This window comes from Rhinatrema bivittatum, chromosome 4 (assembly GCF_901001135.1).
Source record: "Rhinatrema bivittatum chromosome 4, aRhiBiv1.1, whole genome shotgun sequence".
NCBI lineage: Eukaryota > Metazoa > Chordata > Amphibia > Gymnophiona > Rhinatrematidae > Rhinatrema > Rhinatrema bivittatum.
Genome location: NC_042618.1, coordinates 20,901,093 through 20,922,408, shown reverse-complemented (window position 1 = coordinate 20,922,408; position 21,316 = coordinate 20,901,093). Strand labels below are relative to the sequence as shown.

The following is a 21,316-nucleotide window of genomic DNA, read 5'->3' as shown; positions in this document are numbered from 1 at the left end:
TTCTCCCCCCCTCCCGGAGCAGGGCGCGAAAAGCAGCCTTGCTCCGGGAGGGGGGGAGAGAGATGACAGCGGCGAAGCTTTCCCCCAGCCCGGACGCCGGCAAAAAACTTACTTTTTTGCAGCCAGCCATGAGCAGGAACACGATCTGGCCTGCCTTAGCTCCTCCCGACAAGATGGCCGCCTGCACGGGGAAAGCGTGCAATTGGCCGCTGACTACGTGACGTCACGACATCACGTCTTGAGCGGCCAATTGCACGCTTTCCCCGTGCAGGCGGCCATCTTGTCGGGAGGAGCTAAGGCAGGCCAGATCGTGTTCCTGCTCATGGCTGGCTGCAAAAAAGTAAGTTTTTTCCCGGCGTCCGGGCTGGGGGAAAGCTTCACCGTTGCTAGTGTCCCCCCTCCTCCCGGAGCAAGGCGGCTTTTCCGCCCTGCTCCGAGAGGAGGGGGGACACTGAAAAGTCGTTTCGCCGCTGTCTTCGCCGTTGCTTCGCCGCTGTCAGTGTCCCTCCTCCTCCTGGAGCAAGGCGGCTTTTCGCGCCCTGCTCCGAGAGGAGGGGGGACACTGACAAGTCGTTTCGCCGCTGTCTTCGCCGTTGCTTCGCCGCTGTCTTCGCCGTTGCTTCGCCGCTGTCAGTGTCCCTCCTCCTCCCGGAGCAAGGCGGCTTTTCGCGCCCTGCTCCGAGAGGAGGGGGGACACTGACAAGTCGTTTTGCCGTTGTTTCTGCGCTGTCGCCGCCGTTGCTTCCTGGTATCTGTCATTTCAAATGACATTTGAAATGACAGATACCAGCGTGGCGTGAAGCCTTAGGCCCGCGCACCCAGGATCCTGTATAGGCGCTCTATCCAGTATCCTGGGTTTCGCGGGCCTAAGGCTTTTCGGACGCGGCTTACATTTGCATGTAATTAGGCTTCAGGATCGAGCGGTAGGTGAGCTGCACTGTGCGGGCGGTAACCGCGGGTGCCGTAGGCACTAACGCAGCTCTTCCTACCGCTCGGTACTGGATAGGCCTGATTGTATTTCAGTTTATGCTGGCTCTCTACTAAAACTATATTTCCATAACATTTTAAAAAATGTCTTTGTGGAGCATTTTAGCTTCAGTGCTTTTCACGTGTGTGTTCAAACTGCAGATCAAATGAAGCAGGAGATGCTGGAAGATGCACAGAACAAACTGGTGGATCTTCTGAACAGCACAGAAGGGAAAGTGGACAAGTGAGTGTGTCGGAGATCCCCTGATCTCATTTCTCCCCTTCTCACTTCTCTGAGCCCTCATCACTGCTCTGCCTCTTTGTTCATTTGTGTCAGTTTCTGGCAGTTTTGTCCCTTGCACTTAAATCTGGATCAGTTTCAGGTCTTGCCTGAAACCTGGCGCCTTTCTCTCACCTCATTCCAGATTACCGCAGTCATTTAATATCCATAAACCTTTCCTTTGGGATGACATTAAAACGTACTCTGGGGTGGACCAGAGTACATCCTGCGTATGGTGTGGTGGGAAGACTATTCTCAGCAGCTTTGCAAATCAAAGGGCATGAGCTCTGAAAGATGTTGTGCACTCTGCTTTTAAAGCAACAGAAAACTGAAGCATTCAAGAAGAATGAACCCTTGCCCTGTAATGCTAATTCTGGAGGTGGTTTTCTTGTCTGGGGAGATTTGGAATGATCCTGTTCATTACTCGTTTTCCCCAGTTTAGTACCAGTGGGAAAATGCCTGGCTTAATTGGGCTTAGAGTTCTTTAATTAGATGAGGCTAATTGTGATATCAGTTTGATTCTTACATAATACATTTTAAGAATTTCACCTTGGCCCAAAAAGATATGTGCTGAAATGTCACCAGACAACCATTCAATACACTTCTATTGTGTGTAACATTGTTCATGCAAAGGTACAGAGGTCAAGTATGTAACATGAAGCAAAATGGGATGCACAGGATAAAAGGTGGTCCAAAAAAAAAAAAGGGGGGGGGGGCGGCTATTGAAGGAAATAAATCAGATTCATCCCTGAAACAGGTTGTGGATTTAGTAGGGGGTTGTGAGGAAGGTCCTGAAATATACCCACGGTTACATACGTGCCTGTGTGTGTGTAAACGTGCGTATATGGCTTTATTGTTGGAATGTAAAAATAAAGGACAGCAGATAAAGCTGCAGGTGAGACCTTTTTATTGGATTAATGCATTAGTGACAAGTTTTGGAGCATTAAACTCACATTCTCAGATTAGTGCAAAGTGAGTGAAGGATGGTGTAGGCTAGTAGGAAATGCAAGAACTCTGTTCTCTTACTGTACGTGTGCATTTGAAGTAGATTATTGCATTCTGAATGTTTTTCCTTTACTGTCCAGGGTCCTGATGAGAAACCTTTTTGTTGGGTACCTCCATACGCCAAAGACAAAACATGCTGAGGTGCTGCGGTTAATGGGAAGTATACTGGGGATCCAAAAGGAAGAGATGGACCAGGTAACCCTATGCCAAGAAGACAAGGCATTCTTGTGCACTCTAGATTTTGAGAAGAAAAAGGATTAAATCTTTCTTATCGTTCATCTATTTTTAAATTCCTTTTTCAGATCTTGCTTGAAGACCACCGTGGTGTCAGCAGATGGGTGACTGGTTGGTTTGGTGGAGGTGCATCTGTCTCAAAGAGTGTCCCTAACACACCTCTTAGACCGAGCAATCCCTCGATTTTCAATAGTGTAAGAACCTCTTTTACTTCTACAGTAAATCTATGAGAAGTTAAGGTTTATGCGGAGGAAATGTCTTATAAATTATTTGCTCAGCAATGTAAGGTCTAAGTGAAGGTACGGTGCTTCCATGACCCTCTACTGGGTGATATTAAGCAGTACAGAACTTCTGACAGAGAGGAAGAAATGTTCCTGCAATGCACTTGCCCCCGAATTACATAAAAAACTTTGTTTTTAAGATCAATGTATAGTGCGAAACGTTAGTACAAGGCGCATGGTGAAAGGTTTCAGTGCAGCCAGGATTTGAGTCACTTATGCCAGCCCTGACGTCACATTTTAGCACAGAAAGGCAAGGAGGTTCAACATAGTAACACAGTAGATAACAGCAGAAAAATGCATAATTGTGCCATTGTGGTATCTCATCTAGAGCACTTGGGTTTATCTGCAAGTAACACATTACATTAATCATAGACATTAACAGGTTTCTGTGTTTTTTCATACTGCAACTAGTTTCAGTTTGGGTGCACAGCAGATAGCTTTTTATAAATGGGGGACCTTTATGTGGTCACTGGGATTATTTTTCGATTTCAACTTTCGGGCATTCTGGTCATCCTGCGCGAAGGGGCCTGGGTTCAATTCTCTGCTCTAGTCTTCTGCTTCCTGGGTCAGGCGGGTCTGGGGATGCTGCAGAGGGAGGGAATCTCTCATCGAGCAGTGGCGACACCTCGTGGTTGGGTTTTAGGGCCCATGATTGCCCTGGTGCATGGCACGCAGGCAAGGATTCTCGCTGCAACGATTAGACTAAAGGTGAGTTGGGAGGGGGAGATAAAACAGAGGAAAAAAAACTCCTCCCCTGTGGTTGCGAATGAAGACTCATGATACCAGCTCCCAGCCCTGGTTCCGAATGAGCAGGCGGAAACTGCCTGGTCAGAAAAAAAAAATCCCTGTTAGACGTTCTTTGATGGGGCCTTTTACCACGCACTTAATTTCTTGTTATCTTCTGTAATATCAGAACTTTTTGTAAACTGATTCTTCTAAATTGTGTGTTTTCATGGTGTGACCCGCTCTGATTTTTTTTTTTTTTTCTTGGGAATGGCAGTGTATCAAAATGTATTCTCTGAAGTGTTACCTGTGTCTTACTGTGTTTCTGTAGTCCTTTTCAGAACTGTTTGTGAAATTCCTGGAAACGGAATCCCGCCCAGCACTTCCACCTCCTAAGCTTTCAATGTTGGACATGACACCCCTAAGCTCAGCAGGAATCGGAAAACCTAGCAGTGCCGCATCCAGTAACGTTAAAGGTAGAAGTGAGAGAAAACACTTGGAATTTAAATATTAAGGTTCTGCTCTTTGTGATGAATGTGGGGGTTTTTTTTTCCTATTGTGTCAAAATCCTTCTATACCATTTCATATTAAGCTCATCCTAGCTGCTGTATGCGGCGGCGTGTAAGGATTTGACATTTAACGCAAATGCACACTGAACAGGCAAGGTTCCGGGAAACCGCCTAGGGACGTGAAAAAAACGCCTGCACTGTGAGTGCGGCAGCTCCCCCTCCAGAGTGTTTCACTGGTGATGTTTTACCAATCCCCACCGGCAAGTTATTTCAGAAACTGCCACCTTGGGCAGGTCATTTCAGCTTTTCTGACGGGGAGCTTCCTTTTTGTGGTGCTGAGAAGGCTGAATGCGTGACGTGAAATGGTTCCATTTGCCGGCACAGTCGGTTAACAAATGAACTGCCCTCAGGTGATGAAACTGGAAAGCTCCCTTGAGCACAAATAGTAGCTGCTTCTTCCACATCTTCCAAAGGTGCTGGACATTTTTGAGAGAAGAATGATGAAAAAAGTAACGATGTCCGTAAGACTTCCATTGTCAAAGCTCTTGTACACTACATTTGGTCATGGCATACACGAATACAGTTTTCTTCTTTAGAGATGCATTTTATCCTAACTGACAAGGGGAGAAAGGGTGTGTGTGTGTGAGGGATATCTCCTTTTGAGGGTTTATAGCATTAGAGTATAGCACTATTCATCCCTGGCTGCATTCAGCCTACATTGACCTGACTTCTTTGATAAATTCCTGTTTATGTCTCCTTGCTTGGCTTTTCCTGAATCCCTGGATTTTGGGGTGCCCTGGTGGCCAGTTCGAGTGACTCCTGATTGGTGGTAGGTTGAGTAGGTGCTTGCAGTTGATGTACAAAATGTGGGGATACTTCTGTGCCAGTCTCTCTCTCTCACCTTCCTGAGAGCGCAAGCGCAGTGCTTTACATTCCCTGTACGTACCTCAGGCTGGTGTAGCAAAATAATCTGCTTTATAAACAAATGAAAATGAATCTTCCATAATTGTTTTCTAATTATGAAACCTTGTGTATTTGTATCTTGCCTGCACAGGAGGATCGGGAATCAATAGACGGACGGAGTCCAATCCATTCTTGGCTCCCCGGTCTGCAGCTGTGCCTCTTATCTCTCCATCTTCTCATGGAGCTAGTGGTTCTGGGCATCTGCTTATGAAACCAATATCCAATGCTTTGCCTACATTTACACCTCTGCCAGTGTCAGCTGACGCAAGTGCTGGTGCTGTACTGAAAGACCTCTTGAAGCAATAGGTGATGTCAAATCAGCCTTCAGGACTAAACGTTGCACTTTAAGGACCATGAGAACACAGCTCTATAGAATTAACACAGAGAGGCCTTCTGTAAAGTCAAGCTAGTTATTTTCAAGTCTACTTGCATTCTTTTCTAAATATTATGTAACTGTTTCAGAATGAATATTGTACACACACTTCTTCATAGACAGCTGGAAGAGATACACAGACAGTTCCATCTGGCTTCATTGTTCAGAAGTAAAATTACAGGTAAAATGGTTAACACGAGAAACACTAAAGGTAGCCAGCAGTGTATGTCAGAAAAGCACTTCCCCCCTCCTATTTCTTGTGGCAAGAATTAAAGTGATTTTAGGCAATGTATATAATGTTTCATAAAAGGAGGTTTTATGTCCCTCTTGGTGGAGGTTTGGTACTTGCCCTATTTTGGGCTAATGTTTGACGCACATTACAGCATTACCGATGGGACTCTGGCATTTCTTGTGACCAGCACTGCTACGTGGTCTTTCCCTATACCCTAAACTCCTGTGTTAACTCTACCGCAGATAGAATGGAAGGGAAATGGTGAGCCCTGTTTTCAGAAGGGTTTCTCTTAGAAGCAAAGATCATTTTAGGTGTGCTATACATGTGATCCCTTTCCATTCCCGAGCTCCCCTCCTCAATGACAAATTTTCTCAATCAGTTGTAAAATACTCTGCAGAAATATTCTTCCCTGTACATATAAGTGTTTTCAAACATTGCCACTATATTTGTGTATTTAAAAGAGTATTTCTGGAACTCCTTTCTGGGTGTGAATGTACATTTACAATGTCAATACATGTATAGAAAATAAAAATATGAAGTCATGGGCTGCTTATCTCAAATATGTAATTAGTTTTGTATGAAGCCAGTGACCCTTGGGTAGATCTAACTGCTCTGTAAATTCTGCAATGATGACTTCTACCCTCTTTATTGGGGGTTGTCAACTCCCGTCACTTCCCTTTCCCTTGTAAGGTCGGCACCACCGCTCATTTTAAAGTTCTCACGCCAGCTGTCCTCACCTCATGATGCAAATTCTGAAAAGGCAGCACTGGCAGGCCAGGTAGCCAGAGGAACCAATATTTCACCAGGGGCTGGTGTCAACACACCCAGCATCTCTTAAGAGGTGTTGGTATCTGTTTTGCCACTTTACATACAGTGCTACAGAGTCTGCTCCACACATGGTAGGCAGGCAGCTACCTGACGGGCTGATACAGTAAAAACCGCGGGAGAGCAGGCAAGCGCCCGCTCTCCTGTGCGTGCAATACAGTAAATTAATTTATTTACATTAGGGCCGGCGGTAAAAAGAGGCGCTAAGTACACTAGCGCGTCTCTAGCACCTCTTTTCGGACAGGAGCAGCGGCTGTCAGCGGGTTTGACAGCCAACGCTCAATTTAGCCGGCGTCGGTTCTCGAGCCTGCTGACAGCCACGGGTTCGGAAACCGGACGCCGGCAAAACTGAGCGTCCAGTTTTCAAGCCGCGGGCCTATTTCAAAATTTATTTTTTTTTAAACTTTTGGGACCTCCGACTTAATATCACCATGATATTAAGTCGGAGGGTGCACAGAAAAGCAGTTTTTACTCTTTTCTGTGCACTTTCCTGGTGCCCAGAGAAATTAACGCCTACCTTTTGGGTAGGCACTAATTTCTGAAAGTAAAATGTGCGGCTTGGCTGCACATTTTGCTTTCTGAATCGCGCGGGAATGACTAATAGGGCCATCAACATGCATTTGCATGTTGTGGGTGCTATTAGGTTCGGGGGGGGGGGGGGGGGGGTTGGATGCTCGTTTTCGACGTGCTATTACCCCTTACTGAATAAGAGGTAAAGCTAGCGTGTCAAACGCGCGTCCAATCGCGGGTAAACCGCTCCACCGGAGGGCACTTTACTGTAATGGCCTGTGAGTTAGCAAGTTAGTACACGTTCCAGAAAGAAACTCCCCAGGACAGCCTTTCATTTTTAGGAACTAATTTTCAGAGACAGTATGTTTCTTTTTCTTGCCATACCATGTTTCACCAGTGTTACAAGGGAGACATTCTGCGAGCTGTATATGAGAATTATCAGCACGTTTATCACCCGACCTGAAATTAATACTATTGAAATATTTTAAGGAAATAGTAGAAATGCAGCTGAACAGCATTTACTATTATAAAGTGATGCAAATATTAGAAACCTTTTTATTTATTCATCCAGAAATCACAAGGTAAAGTTGTCATACTTCCATTAAGCCTTTCTCTGGGAAAGGCTTATTACCCTTCAGAATGAAGAAATAATTAGAATAAGTCTTCAATGCCATTATATTTCAGTATCCTATAATGTATGTAATGCTTTATGAACTGGTTTGTACAAATCAAGTTAATTTTCACTGTTCTGTTACAAAGATAATTAAAATAAGCTTTTAGGGAAATAGTCTGTGCAATTTCTGTTACTAATAATCTGAAGTGGGTGTGTGTGAATGCTTTTTTTAAATGCTTATTTTTTCATCAAAATTATTTTTAATATGTCAGAGGCTGTATTTTAACAATGGTTGTTCTCATTCTGGATCTTCATCACAACTTTTTATTTCTCGGAAGAGGAGCAGATATCAGTAATGTTGTTTAACAACACTGACCATGAAACACATTTCCAGAACTTTCTAGGAAAACGCAAAGAACCTTCTGAGCATGCATGGCAGTTCCTGCAGCTGCGCAGTGTGGCTCATTTGGTTTTTGCCAAGATCAATAGGCACAATTTTGCTGTGGGTTGTCTTTTGCTGCAGTTTTAGAATTGTGCTTTGTGTCGTCGTCCTTGTTTTTTAGTTTGCCTTCATGTCTTTTTATTTTTTTCTCTTAGGTTTTCTGATGGTTTTTAAAGTTTACTTTCTCTTTCGACACTTCTGTCTCCAGGCCCTGTTTTCTTCAAGGCTTCTGACAGAACTTTCAGTTACGGTCCCATTTTTTCATCTTCATCCATCTTTCTTCCAAAATGTGTTCTCCATTGTTTTTGCAATATGAGCAGCTTCAAGTTATGAACAGAGAGCAGGCAGATGGCCATCTGTAACTATCAAAGGTCAGATCAATATCATATCAAAATGGGTAACCCACAGGTATAATTCTAACGAATAAATAATATCTAGATACCTGTGTATTATTTGTCTCATTTATTGTTTAGTAATCTTTAAATACAATTTCATTATTCAAATAATACACTTTAAAACATTACCCCATCATTCACACCACATACACATGCTCAATCATTATTATACAAACAAATATTGCACCTGATTCTAATACAACAATTCACCTATACTAATGTATTGGAATACATCCATATACTGTTTATCAAAATAATATTACAATCAGATAATAATCAGGGAGGAGGAATAATCAGGGAGGAGGAATAGCCTAGTGGTTAGAACAGTGGACTATGAACCAGGAGACCAAGGTTCAAGTCCCGCTGTCGCTCCTTGTGACCTTGGGCAAGTCACTTTACCCTACATTGCCTCAGGTACAAAAACTTAGATTGTAAGCCCTCTGGGGATAGAGAAATACCTACAGTACCTGAATGTAAACCGGTGTGATATCTCAATTGAGATGAATATCGGTATATAAAAATAATAAATAAATAATAAAATAAATAAATAAAATAAATAGATAAATGTAATACAAAAAAATTTTTTTGGAGTTATCAGTTTTTATTGAACAAACAATTATCAACTTATCTTCCTCTTAGTTCCCTTATTTATTCATCAATTTCCTCTTTATTGTTGTACATTCCCGACGACAAGCTTTCGTTTCACCGAGGTGGTTTCCTCAGGGGACCATTAGCAACTCTATAATTTCTTTTGAAGAACCGGGAACTTCTCTATACACTGTATAGGATGATTGTTGCATGTGCTATCGTTACTATATATCCATCTGTATAATTCCTTACCACTATTATTCTTAACTTCTTCTTTATTAATCAGAACCTTCCAATGTCCACTGTTCGTTTCAATACCATCAACGTCAAACTGCAGCGTTTTTAAAACTGAACTTCTTACTCTACGCCGCTACCTTCATACACGCTGCTGTTTCACATACGCTCTGGGAAAGGTGAAGTACAAGTGAGAGGCACGCTAGAAGATGAGAATGATGTATTGGAATCAGCGTTTGTGATACAGCTATTGAGCGTATGTGAAACAGCAGCGTGTATGAAGGTAGCGGCGTAGAGTAAGAAGTTCAGTTTTAAAAACGCTGCAGTTTGACGTTGATGGTATTGAAACGAACAGTGGACATTGGAAGGTTCTGATTAATAAAGAAGAAGTTAAGAATAATAGTGGTAAGGAATTATACAGATGGATATATAGTAACGATAGCACATGCAACAATCATCCTATACAGTGTATAGAGAAGTTCCCGGTTCTTCAAAAGAAATTATAGAGTTGCTAATGGTCCCCTGAGGAAACCACCTCGGTGAAACGAAAGCTTGTCGTCGGGAATGTACAACAATAAAGAGGAAATTGATGAATAAATAAGGGAACTAAGAGGAAGATAAGTTGATAATTGTTTGTTCAATAAAAACTGATAACTCCAAAAAAAAATTTTTGTATTACATTTATCTGATTGTAATATTATTTTGATAAACGGTATATGGATGTATTCCAATACATTAGTATAGGTGAATTGTTGTATTAGAATCAGGTGCAATATTTGTTTGTATAATAATGATTGAGCATGTGTATGTGGTGTGAATGATGGGGTAATGTTTTAAAGTGTATTATTTGAATAATGAAATTGTATTTAAAGATTACTAAACAATAAATGAGACTAATAATACACAGGTATCTAGATATTATTTATTCATCTGTAACTATCACAAGACCTGTTACATGATGCTGCCTGTTGCAGCATCTGCTCAAGGATGTCACCAAGGGTCATGAAGATCTGCAAAACAGACGACTATCTCATCTTGAAAAACTGAAGAAGTCCAGATCCATCAATTCAGTGCTGAAAGCACCGAAGCCCAAGTACTTGTAGGACTGTCAACCTATGGAGGCAATGAGAGCATAGACTTCTTTCAGTGCAGAGGTCTAAGGATTGACCCAAAGATCAAAACAGTTTACTAGTTACACAAACTCTTGCTCTTCCCCTTCTGGAATTGAGCATATTAGCTTAATTACTGAATCAAGGCACACTGCATGGAAAGATCTGAAAGTGTGTGCCAGTGCGTGACACCATCTATATGTGTGACTTGAACTGCTGTCTTCAAAGAACATCTTGTACATTTAAGCAACTTCACTCCTTCCCCCCCCCCCATGGGAATTATCATTAAATATTTGGACATTTTGATCAGGAACAGCAAATAGCCTTGTATGAAGTTTCTGGAATTAAAATGTCACTGGATAACCCCTCATGTGATCTTCCAGTGGTTATATAAGTTCAGGGCTTTTTTTGTCAGATGGTACGTACTAAGTTCTGCCACCTTTTCCATCACCTGCTCTCATTGCCTCGCTGGTCCACAAATGTAAATGTACAGCCTGGTGCTCAAGAATTGGTGGGTGGGGTCAGAGCTACCATGGCAGCACGGGGCTCGGCTGTCACCCTATTTCCTACCTCAAGCCCCACCAAGGATGGCCCCCCGCTTGCCTATTGTATTTATCCACCTTGAGCACTTGGAATGTGTGGAATATAAATAAATTAAAGAAATATTGGTGCCAGCGAAAACTGTGTGGCGCGGGCCCATCATCTCCCTCCATTCACTTACTTACTGTTCAGAGGAGGTGGGCCACAGCGACAGGCAGAGCTTTACCAGATCACAAGAGCTTGGGTGGGAGAGGGGGGTGGAGGATATAGAGATGAGGGAAAAGGTAAAAGATGAAGGGGGAGATGGAGAAGCATTGGCAACTAGAGAAAGGGATAAGGGAGGGGGATGGATGATTAGAAATGAGAGAAGAAGGGGAGATGTGGAGAAGGGAGGAGCAGGGAGCCTGGTGTGATGGGTTAGGAGGTGAGTGAAATGTACATGAGAGATGGGGAGGGACCCTAGTGTTTATGGAGCTGTAGCAGTCATGTTCATTGTGTTTTCCCAACAGGAAGTGTATTGGTATTGTAGGATCTAGTGCAATATGCAGTTCTGCCTTTTCACAGGCAGGGATGTTGCTGTAAGAGTCCTGTGAGTTAATGTTGCTATGGTATGGCAGATTTGCCACATATGCTCGGGGGGGGGGGGGGGGGGGGTTTGCAGGATTTTGAAAATACCCTATTGAAAAAGATATATTACAGGGTAAATTGGCAGAGCAGAAGTACCAGGCAGTGATGATCAGTTTTCAAGCTGTTGTGTGGGTTTGGTAAGGACACCTACAGGGAAACAGCAAGCGCTTTCTCCATTTTTCTGTTAAAACAATAGAACAGGGTTAACAGATGAATAACAATTCTATCCTATCTTAATACATCTTTCAGAGTTAACTAATATAAGACTGGTGTGGTCCCTCCATCATTACTTCCCAGATATTTTCCTCTTGATCCTTGAGCAATGATTTCTGTCTTTGCCCGAATGCCACTGCTAGGCACTGTAAGCCAAATCTTTAATCCTAACCTTAGCCCACCAGGATCAAATTGCTGTGATGGTGGAATTTCAGAAATAGGAATACTTGGGGTCTGTTCACAAATCAATTATGCAATTTTAGTGTCAGACTGATTATGCAGCAGGACCTTTTATTTCCCCTTGGTGATTGGAACCCCTTCTGACCTCTGCCTTTTAGACTCAGCTCAGCACATGGAGCAATACAGCCTCAGGTGGTTTAATCCCTATACCTGTTTGAACTAGCTTCTGTGTCAGAGAGTAAGCCCACCCTTGGTGCATGGGTTTATACGATGGGGTTACTATAGCATCTCTGCCTAAAATGCCTATAGGGTTATAGGTTGTACCACCATCCTTTGTAATGGAGTGGTCTTGCTGTTCGCTGGCCTGTTTAATTCTTACAAGCCTACTTACAGATTGTATGATCAATTTTTAAGGAACCCACATAGTCCTTCCTCATCTGTTCCTTGAGCAAGCCATTTGTTCTTTCTCTATTAACACAGATGCTTGCAGGTAATAGGGAATGTATGTGACCCTGCAAATTTGGTTTTCTTTAGTGTAGGATTGTACTAAATGATCAATGAAATGGGATCCATTGTCTGACTGAAACTCATCAGCCATGCCATAATATGAGATAATCTCCAAAATGTTTATGGTGTTCTTCTGGATTGCTCATTTACGGCTCGATACAGTAAAAATCGCGGGAGAGCAGGCGAGCGCCCGCTCTCCCGGCGTGCACACAGGACACTCTCCTGTGCGCGCGATACAGTTAATTTATTTAAATTAGGGTCCGTGGCAAAAAGAGGCGCTAGGGACACTAGTGCGTCCCTAGCGCCTCTTTTTGGACAGGAGCAGCGGCTGTCAGCGGGTTTGGCAGCCGACGCTCAATTTTGCCGGCGTCTGTTCTCAAGCCCACTGACAGCCACGGGTTCGGAAACTGGATGCCGGCAAAATTGAGCGTCCGGTTTTCAACTCGCGGGCCCGTTTTAATTTTTTTTTTTTTAATTTTTTACTTTTTTTAACTTTTGGGGCCTCCGACATAATATTGCCATGATATTAAGTCAGAGGGTGCACAGAAAAACAGTTTTTACTGCTTTTCTGTGCACTTCCCCGGCGCCAGCAGAAATTAATGCCTACCTTTGGGTAGGCGCTAATTTCTTAAAGTAAAATGTGCGGCTTGGCTGCACAGTTTACTTACTGTATCGCGCGGGAATGACTAATAGGGCCAACAACATGCATTTGCATGTTGCGGGTGCTATTAGTCTCGGAGGGGTTTTCGAAGCGCTATTACCCTTTGCTGAATAAGGGGTAAAGCTAGCGCGTCAAACGCGTGTCCAAATGCCGGTTAACAGTGTGCTCCATCGGCCTGTTACATGGGTTGGCATGCAAGTAATCTGAATAGTGGTCACCTAGAATTACTATTTATTGGATCCTCTGTGATAATGGCATAGGGCCTCTATACTTTATCTGCCTGATATGTGCTGCTTGTTACCTCTCTTGATGTGCCCTAATCCCTTCACTAGAGGCTTAAGTTGTCTCTATTTTATTTGTGGCAGATCTTGCACTGAGAAGTAAGTGTCTTGTAGTGAGCTCACGTTAATGGCACTCCTTGCTGTAATGCCCATTGGTAGGTCTCTTCTGCCCCTAAGTGTTATGCTGCCTTGACATTTGATTCCTCAAATACTTCGGTTAAAGTTATAGAGGAAATTTGGACAGCTGTATCTGCAACTTGCTTATACTAGTCCTCTACAGTATGAGTGTGAACATCTACATGATAAACAGTGTGGGAGCTATACAGGGACTCCATCACTATGGAAAACAGGAAATATTTTTCCAGTAAAATTCATGGTGTGTTATAATTCAAAATTCCTTTTCTGGTGTCAATAAATAGAAAATCCTGTAATGCCTACTAGATGTGATGAGGTTGCAGATTTTTTTTAATAATAAAATTGAAGTCCAATGAAATGTTTCCATTGTTAACTGAGTCACTGCTTGCAACTCAATCTACAGTTGTCTCTCAGTGGGCAAATTTCTCTCCTGCTTCCAATATTGAGATTCAACAGCTCATTGCCAATCTTAATTCAGCTCACTGTGACTTGATCTCATCCCATTAAGTACTTTGAAAAGCATATGAAGTGAAATATCTCCATTTTAAACTAACATAGTTAACTTGTCTTTAGATGAAGGTATCCCCCCATGGATAGCCGGCCCGGGGTTCAGTCTGCATCTTGACAAAGGCATGAATCCCTTTAAATAACTCCACCCAGGAGATCGATGCTGGGTCCAAGTTGAGGGGCACCAGTTCCCTGGGGTTCCCCGTCTGAAGGATGGAATCACTAGGGCCAGCTAGCTCCAGGGTGCCTCCCGAGGAGCTAGCACTGGGACCCGGGTGGGGCTGGCCCTGGCCTGGGTCTCCCAGGGCCTCCTCACAATGTGCGCATAGGGTGTCCGCTTCCTCGCTCTGTGCGGCTCTGATGTGGCATGCAGGGCAGAGGCCTTGGGCTTTTATGCCTATTATTGGAGGTGCCGCTTCTGTGGACGCGTAAGCTCTTATGCGATCCATTGAGTCTGGTATATGCGCGCTGGTTTTGCTCTGAGCCGTAGATATGCGCCTTGCAGTGTGCGCCTAAGGAGGTGTGCCCAAAAATTATGTGCGCCTATAATACGCACCCAAATTTGGCGCCTATAATACGCGCCCAAAAATCGGTGCCTAGAATACGCGCCCAATTACTGGGCGCCTAGCTTAAAATGTGCGCTTAGCTTAATTTGTGCGCTCGAATGGGCGGTGGGTGGCGAAGAAAGACAAGATGGCGATGGCGAGCGTGTGGGCAATATGGCGACCCTGCTCCTCCTCGATCTTCGGAAACCGTTTTAAAGGGAAAATGTACGCCTTACCTGGTCTTTGGCGCTTCCCGGTTTCAACCCGGGCGGTCTCCGGCTGCGGGGGGGAGAGGGTAAGTACCTTCACCGCCGCGCTCGAGGGGATGCACCCGCCGCCTCTCAGCCGCGCCCGAACTCCTCTCGCTCGGGGGCTAAGTCCTCGCTGCGATTCGGCTGGGGACCGAGGCTGCCTCTGTGCCGCGCCCGAACCCTTCTCGCTCGGGGGCTAGGTCCCTGCCGCGATTCGGCCACCGGACCGAGGCTCTCACCTCCGAGGGACCACGGAAATCACCTCGGGAAACTCAACTGGGGGAGGGACCCGAGGGTATCAGCGCAGGAGTGCGGGGCTCGTCTTCAGGATGTTTTGTTCTTTTAATTTTGTTGTAACACCCGGTGAGCGTGAAGATAGCTCCTAACTGCTTTGGAGACGAAAAAATACTGAGAATCTGCACTTCCCTCAGGTATATGTACTAGGTGCTGACGTCAGATTGAAATCTGATCTGTCTCCAACTGCTAACAGGAGTACACTATACCCATCGGTCCTGAGTCCATCTGCTACACGCTAGGAAAATATTTTACTCAAACACTCAGGACGTGTTTCTCATATTAATCCCCCTACAGTATTCTGGCATAGAAGCTTGGGCCAGCAACTATCACACAATCTCTAACCTCTCACCAAGATGAGCATGATGGGATCTCTAATAGGCCTTCATTAGCCAATCTGAGAAATCTTTGTGGCGTATACATATGTAATGCTACACCAAGCCATAAAATACTCAGTAATGTAGACAGTATTTATTAGGGTTAGTACTTATTGAATTCAAAATTGTATAGGAAGACAATGTAATGCTGAAAGAAGTGGGAACATTTTAAATAAATACATATTTATTATGGCCAGTTAGAGCCTGAGCTACAGCATTTTGTAGAAGCTGTAAAGATCTGAGAGTACTGCTAGGTACGACAACAATAAGTTACAATAAATGCTTGAAAATACAAGGGACTGATCTACTGGACAAAATTCCCTGGTTCCAGATGGGGTTTAAGTTGCTTTAACATTCTTAACTTATAATACCCCAATTTAGTCAGGGAACAGATGTGAACTTTCATAGTCAGTCTTGTGTCTAGAACTACTCCCAGACAACGAGCATGCGTAGAAACAGTGCTTGTGTGGGAACCCAATTCAATAGGGGACGCTCCTCAATGGATAATTTTCTTCTAAGATAAATTATTTCTCTTTTTGATAAATTAAAAATAATCTGTTATGAAAAAGTCATTGCTGAACTGCATGTAGGTAAATTTCCAAGTTGGTTGAAGGTATGAGATATTGAATTGCATAGAGGAAGGAAAAACTGCATATAATCCACATATATACGGAAGTTTAAACCAAGACCTACCAAGAGTTTAATATATATTTAGCACCACTATGTAAACAGGGGGCAAAGAGTGCTGATCCTTGTGGCACTCCAGCTCTAATTGGTCTTCGAGCAGAGGTATTGTTCCCTATCTTTATCTACTGTAACCAACTGAATGTAAATGAAATTATCCACTAGCCCTACTTCTTCCAGTCACTTTGACAATATGCAGTGATCTAGATATCTAAAAAGTACAAAAGGGTAACTTTGGCCGTTATCAAAACCATGCCACCGCTGATAATAGCAAGGTTTCTGTACTATGATTTTTCTAAATCTAGACTGATTTGGATTTAGATTACCCTTCTCCAGGTAGTCTGTCAACTGGTAGAGTACAACTTTTTCCAGCACTTTAGCCAGAAAGGGTAGGGACAAGATTGATCTATAACTGGATAGAGCATTGTGGGGCGTTTCCATGTCAAGGTTGCTGCCTTTGCAGATGATATCACATTACTCATCCCATCATTTCTTTAGAAGCCTTGTTGGTGGAGTTTTCTTTGTTTGGTTTGTTTTCAGGACGTAAGTTAAATGTTGACAAATTGGAGGCTCTTGGAACTTCCCTTTCCGTGACAACCCCGCAGGGACAAAACTTCCCATTACAGAGGGTTGAGGGTTCATTTAGATACCTGGGGAATGTCCTTCCCTCAGATGTTGGGGAAACTATACCAGCTTAATATTCTCCCATTGCTTTCACAGACAAAAAACAAATTAGCACAGTGGCAATCGCTTCCCTTATCTTTGGTGGGTAGGGAGAAGTCCATTACCTGCTATTAATTAAGTTGACTTAGATGATAACCACCGCTATTACTAGCAACGGTAACATGGAATAGACTTAATTTTTGGGTACTTGCCAGGTTCTTATGGCCTGGATTGGCCACTGTTGAAAACAGGATGCTGGGCTTGATGGACCCTTGGTCTGACCCAGTATGGCATGTTCTTAAGATGATCATTTTCCCCAAAATGTCTCTATGTGTTCCATCTATAAGGTTACACACGCCGCAGAGAAACTTGAGATCTGCCAACAAAGGCTTGTTATCTATTCAGTCTTTGGTATCCACAAAACTAACATCTGTAAGAGAGAGAGCACTGTCATTAGCTGGGCCCAAAATTTGGAACAATCTTCCAACCGAACTAAGATTGGAAACAAATGTAGTACAGTTTAAAAAAAAAATTAAACTATGGCTATACCTACAAGCATTTGATGTTGAAAGAAAGTAAGGCACGACAGGAATAAACTGAAACAACAACTGTTCGCCAGCACGTAGCAAAGGCTTAAGAAATTGGGTATATAACAACTGAAAGGCATGCGATTATCAACGGTATGAATGTCTAGGTGTATGAATCAGTTTGAGACTATATTGTAAATTGTAATTATTGTAATTTTAATAATGTGAGAATGAAGTTGTTGTTTATTATATCTTTTATATGATGTATTCTACTAGTTAGATAAGTGTTAAGTACTATAAACCGATATGACGGTTATAACCAAATACCGGTATAAAAAAAGTTTTAAATAAATAAATAAAATACTTCCTTTGCGGCTTCTTAAAGAGGATCTTAAGATGGTATATAGTATACAGCTATCTCCAAATTTTTGTGGCAGATTAGAAAACCAAGGGTTAGCATAAATCAATTAATGAGAGCTTAGGAAGAGGGTGATATAGGGTTTCCGGATCTGGAAAAATACAACTGGCATATCAATTGTGGCATCTAAAGGATTGGCTTTGGGATACCTTCCATTATACTCGGGTGGAACTTGAGAAGTACTTGCCTCACCAATCCATTTGCATTTTCTCCTTCACGCCAGAAGCGCAGCTTTGCCGCCTGCAGTTAGGGTGGGTGACCTTTTTTTGACCCTGAGGAAAACCTGGAAATGCTTTTGTGAGAAATTGAGTCACTCTTGCAAAATCGCCCCTTATTTACCGATTCAGGGTAACTGAAATTTCTCGCCAGGATCCCAGTCCAAAATTTTTGGCACATGGGTGCATAAAGAGATTTTTCAGCTTTGTTAAGTACTTAATGGTGATGGAAAAATACTGTCTTTTCACGGCTTGAAACCATCTTTTGCTTTTCAGCTAATGATTATTTTGCTTACATTCACAATTAAACCATTATGTTAATAGATTTTTTTTCTGCGTGCAGGTGGAAGAGTGTGAGAGGGTGTCGATTTCTAGGTTATATAAATCATTTCTAGCACCCTGCCCATTGCAGGTCTAAGGTTCGCTGCTTGCTAAATAAAGATTTAACTCCTACGGGCTCAGATTTGCAACTACAAGCTAGCGTTAAACATATTACTGCTGCTGTTGCTAATGCTGATTTGAATGAAAGGCAATTTAAGTTTCTAAAACGAGCTTATATTTCTCCTGCCCGGACCCTTCTCTCTGGTGTTGGAGAGAGAGATATGTGTCTGAGATGTAACATGTGTAGGGGACATTGGGGCCTATCTTTTGGACCTGTACTGCCATAGGCAAATTTTGGAGAGTGATTCACAATATTCACATATCCTTTTCCCCCCAAAGGGGTTTTATTTGACGAAGTATCCTCCTTTCTGGTTCAGGGTAAGAGGACCAGCCTCCTTAGCCCTAAAGCTTGGTCTGGTGGATATCCATTGATGCTTCATCTTTTTGGATGTGGAAATCCATTGATGCTTCATCTTTTTGGATGTGGAAATCCATTGATGCTTCATCCTTTTGGATGTGGAAATCCATTGATGCTTCATCTTTTTGGATATGGAAATCCATTGATGCTTCATCCTTTTGGATATGGAAATCCATTGATGCTTCATCTTTTTGGATGTGGAAATCCATTGATGCTTCATCCTTTTGGATGTGGAAATCCATTGATGCTTCATCTTTTTGGATGTGGATATCCATTGATGCTTCATCTTTTTGGATATGGAAATCCATTGATGCTTCATCTTTTTGGATGTGGAAATCCATTGATGCTTCATCCTTTTGGATGTGGAAATCCATTGATGCTTCATCCTTTTGGATGTGGAAATCCATTGATGCTTAATCCTTTTGGATGTGGAAATCCATTGATGCTTCATCTTTTTGGATGTGGAGAAATGCTTTCCATGATTTGATGCTACTGGAGAAATTTGGAACAACTATCTTCAAAGTCTTCCTGCTAGAGTTCGTAGTACTGTGCTTAATGAGATACATTTTTTGAATGCCTTGGTTATTTTGAGTTTTACTGGACTGCTATCTAGGAATTTTACTGTTTGAGTCCTCCTATAATTTGGGAAAGGGTGGCAAGGAGGGGGTTTGTTAGGTGACGTCTTTGTTATGGTTCCATTTTTTATTTTTTTTTTGTGAGGTGAAAATGACTGTAAAACTACAAATGCCGTACTTGTGTACACGTCAGAAACCATCATGGGCTGCACCACTGCTTATTGCATTTTCATTCAGTAAATGCTTTAAACATTAATTTGCTAATCATAGCCTATATCCTCCCCAAGTTTCAGTATCTCCCCTTTTACACATTTTCTTCTCAGTTTCATATCTTTTTTTGTCCATTTGGTTCCTCCATACCCTTAGATACCTAATGAGACAGTCCTCGCTCAGTGGAACAAAACTGTTATCTAAGTCCTCCCCAGTTCATTACTATGAGCTCGACTGCTTTGGAGACCACACAATTCATGCCTACAATGTGAATCAGAATGAGGTGCAGTTCTCCTTTCATACATTAAAATTAATATCAGTTGATCCTTTGTCATTGTGCATATTCCCTCCTAATCCTACATCCTCTCACTATCTTTCCTCTATAACTCGCTCTGTAGAGAGGAAATTGTGAGAGCATTTAGGATTAGAACCTCCCTGGCATCTCAGGATCCTCTGTGTTTATGCCAGGTTTTCTTGAATTCTGTTTCTGGTGCAGCATTCACCGCCTCCACTGAGATGAAGCTTCCGTGTACCTGCCACTTTTTTTTTTTTTATGAAGCAATATTTAATTTACATTACCTCTGTCTTCCCACTTTGAGATACGCATCCTGACCCCCTTGGTTCCTAGAGCATGCTCCAAGTGGCCTAGCGGTTAACTGCGTCGAAATACAAAGATATATTACCACCTCAGCTTAAAGACTGGATAGCAGCTCTTAATGTGTTTCGTGCTGCATGTCACAGCCGCCTGTCCTTCAAACACAACACAAATGTCTTGTCACATGGGGGCTTTTTTTTTTAACCACAGGGAAAAAAATGCTGCTCTTGCTCAGATTATCAAATATGAATAAGGAGAGACAAGGAACTAGAAAAACGTACAACACCACTATATTCAAAAGGGATGACTCCACTGTATGTCAATATAGTCCACAAATTTATATTTGATAATGCAAGCAGTAAAGGGGTTTCAGCAAACCAAGAATTACCGACTGGCCAGCTGCATCAGGGTGAAATCTGAAACATCTGAGAAGAAGTGATCGTGCTGGGTCGAACCTCTCTGCTTAGCAAAACGAAGCATCCCAATCATAGTCGTTACGGGATGTACGTCATCTGAAATGTGTCACCATGTCCATCGTTTCTCCAGCACCGTGATCTTACTAGTTCATACCCAGGACCCGACATTGACCATTACAAACAGAGAGGTTTCGATCAGTCATTGACCACTTCTCAGATGTTTCAGATTTTCCCCTGATGCAGTCAGTGTATGAAACACCAGTTTGAACATTTACACTCTGATTTTCTGAACATATTTATAGGTTGGAGGTCATTCAGAAAGCTATCAGCCATAGGTTTTTCAAATATGTCTCACCAAGGTGGCTGTTTGCACCCTAGCTTTGAGAAATGCCGACAAAAAAAAGTGACTTTAGGGGTTAATAATAAAGAAAGTGGACAAGTTCCTGGAAAGGTCCATTAGCAATTATTAAGGTAGAGTTGCAGAAATCCACTGCTCATTCTTGGGATAAGCAGCTTAAAACCTAACTATCCTTTGGGATCCTGCCAGGTTCTTGTGGCCTGGATTGGCCACTGTTGGAAACAGGATGCTGGGCTTGATGGACCCTTGGTCTGAACGAGTATAGCAAGCCTTATGTTGTTATGTAAGTCCAGTGTCAGCTGCATTGGTTGGCCAGAAGGTAATTCCTGGTTTGCTGAAATGCCTTTATTACTTGCATTACTATATACAAATTTTTGGACTATATTGACATACAGTGGTGTCTTTCTATTTAAATATAGTGGTGTTGTAAATGTTTTCCAGTTCCTTGTTTCTCCT

General features: G+C 42.7%; 1 protein-coding gene across 1 annotated transcript in view; it reads left to right on the top strand.

Moving 5' to 3' along the window:
- TRIP11 (thyroid hormone receptor interactor 11) overlaps window positions 1-6,108 on the top strand; it is a 146,689-nt gene extending 140,581 nt beyond the window's left edge. Inside the window, exons 17-21 of the mRNA XM_029597808.1 lie at window positions 1,129-1,210; window positions 2,332-2,446; window positions 2,554-2,679; window positions 3,821-3,965; window positions 5,053-6,108. Of these exons, the coding sequence (XP_029453668.1) occupies window positions 1,129-1,210; window positions 2,332-2,446; window positions 2,554-2,679; window positions 3,821-3,965; window positions 5,053-5,267 (683 nt within the window). The 3' untranslated portion in view covers window positions 5,268-6,108. The remainder of the gene's footprint in view (window positions 1-1,128; window positions 1,211-2,331; window positions 2,447-2,553; window positions 2,680-3,820; window positions 3,966-5,052) is intronic.
- The last annotated feature ends 15,208 nt before the right edge of the window (window positions 6,109-21,316 follow it).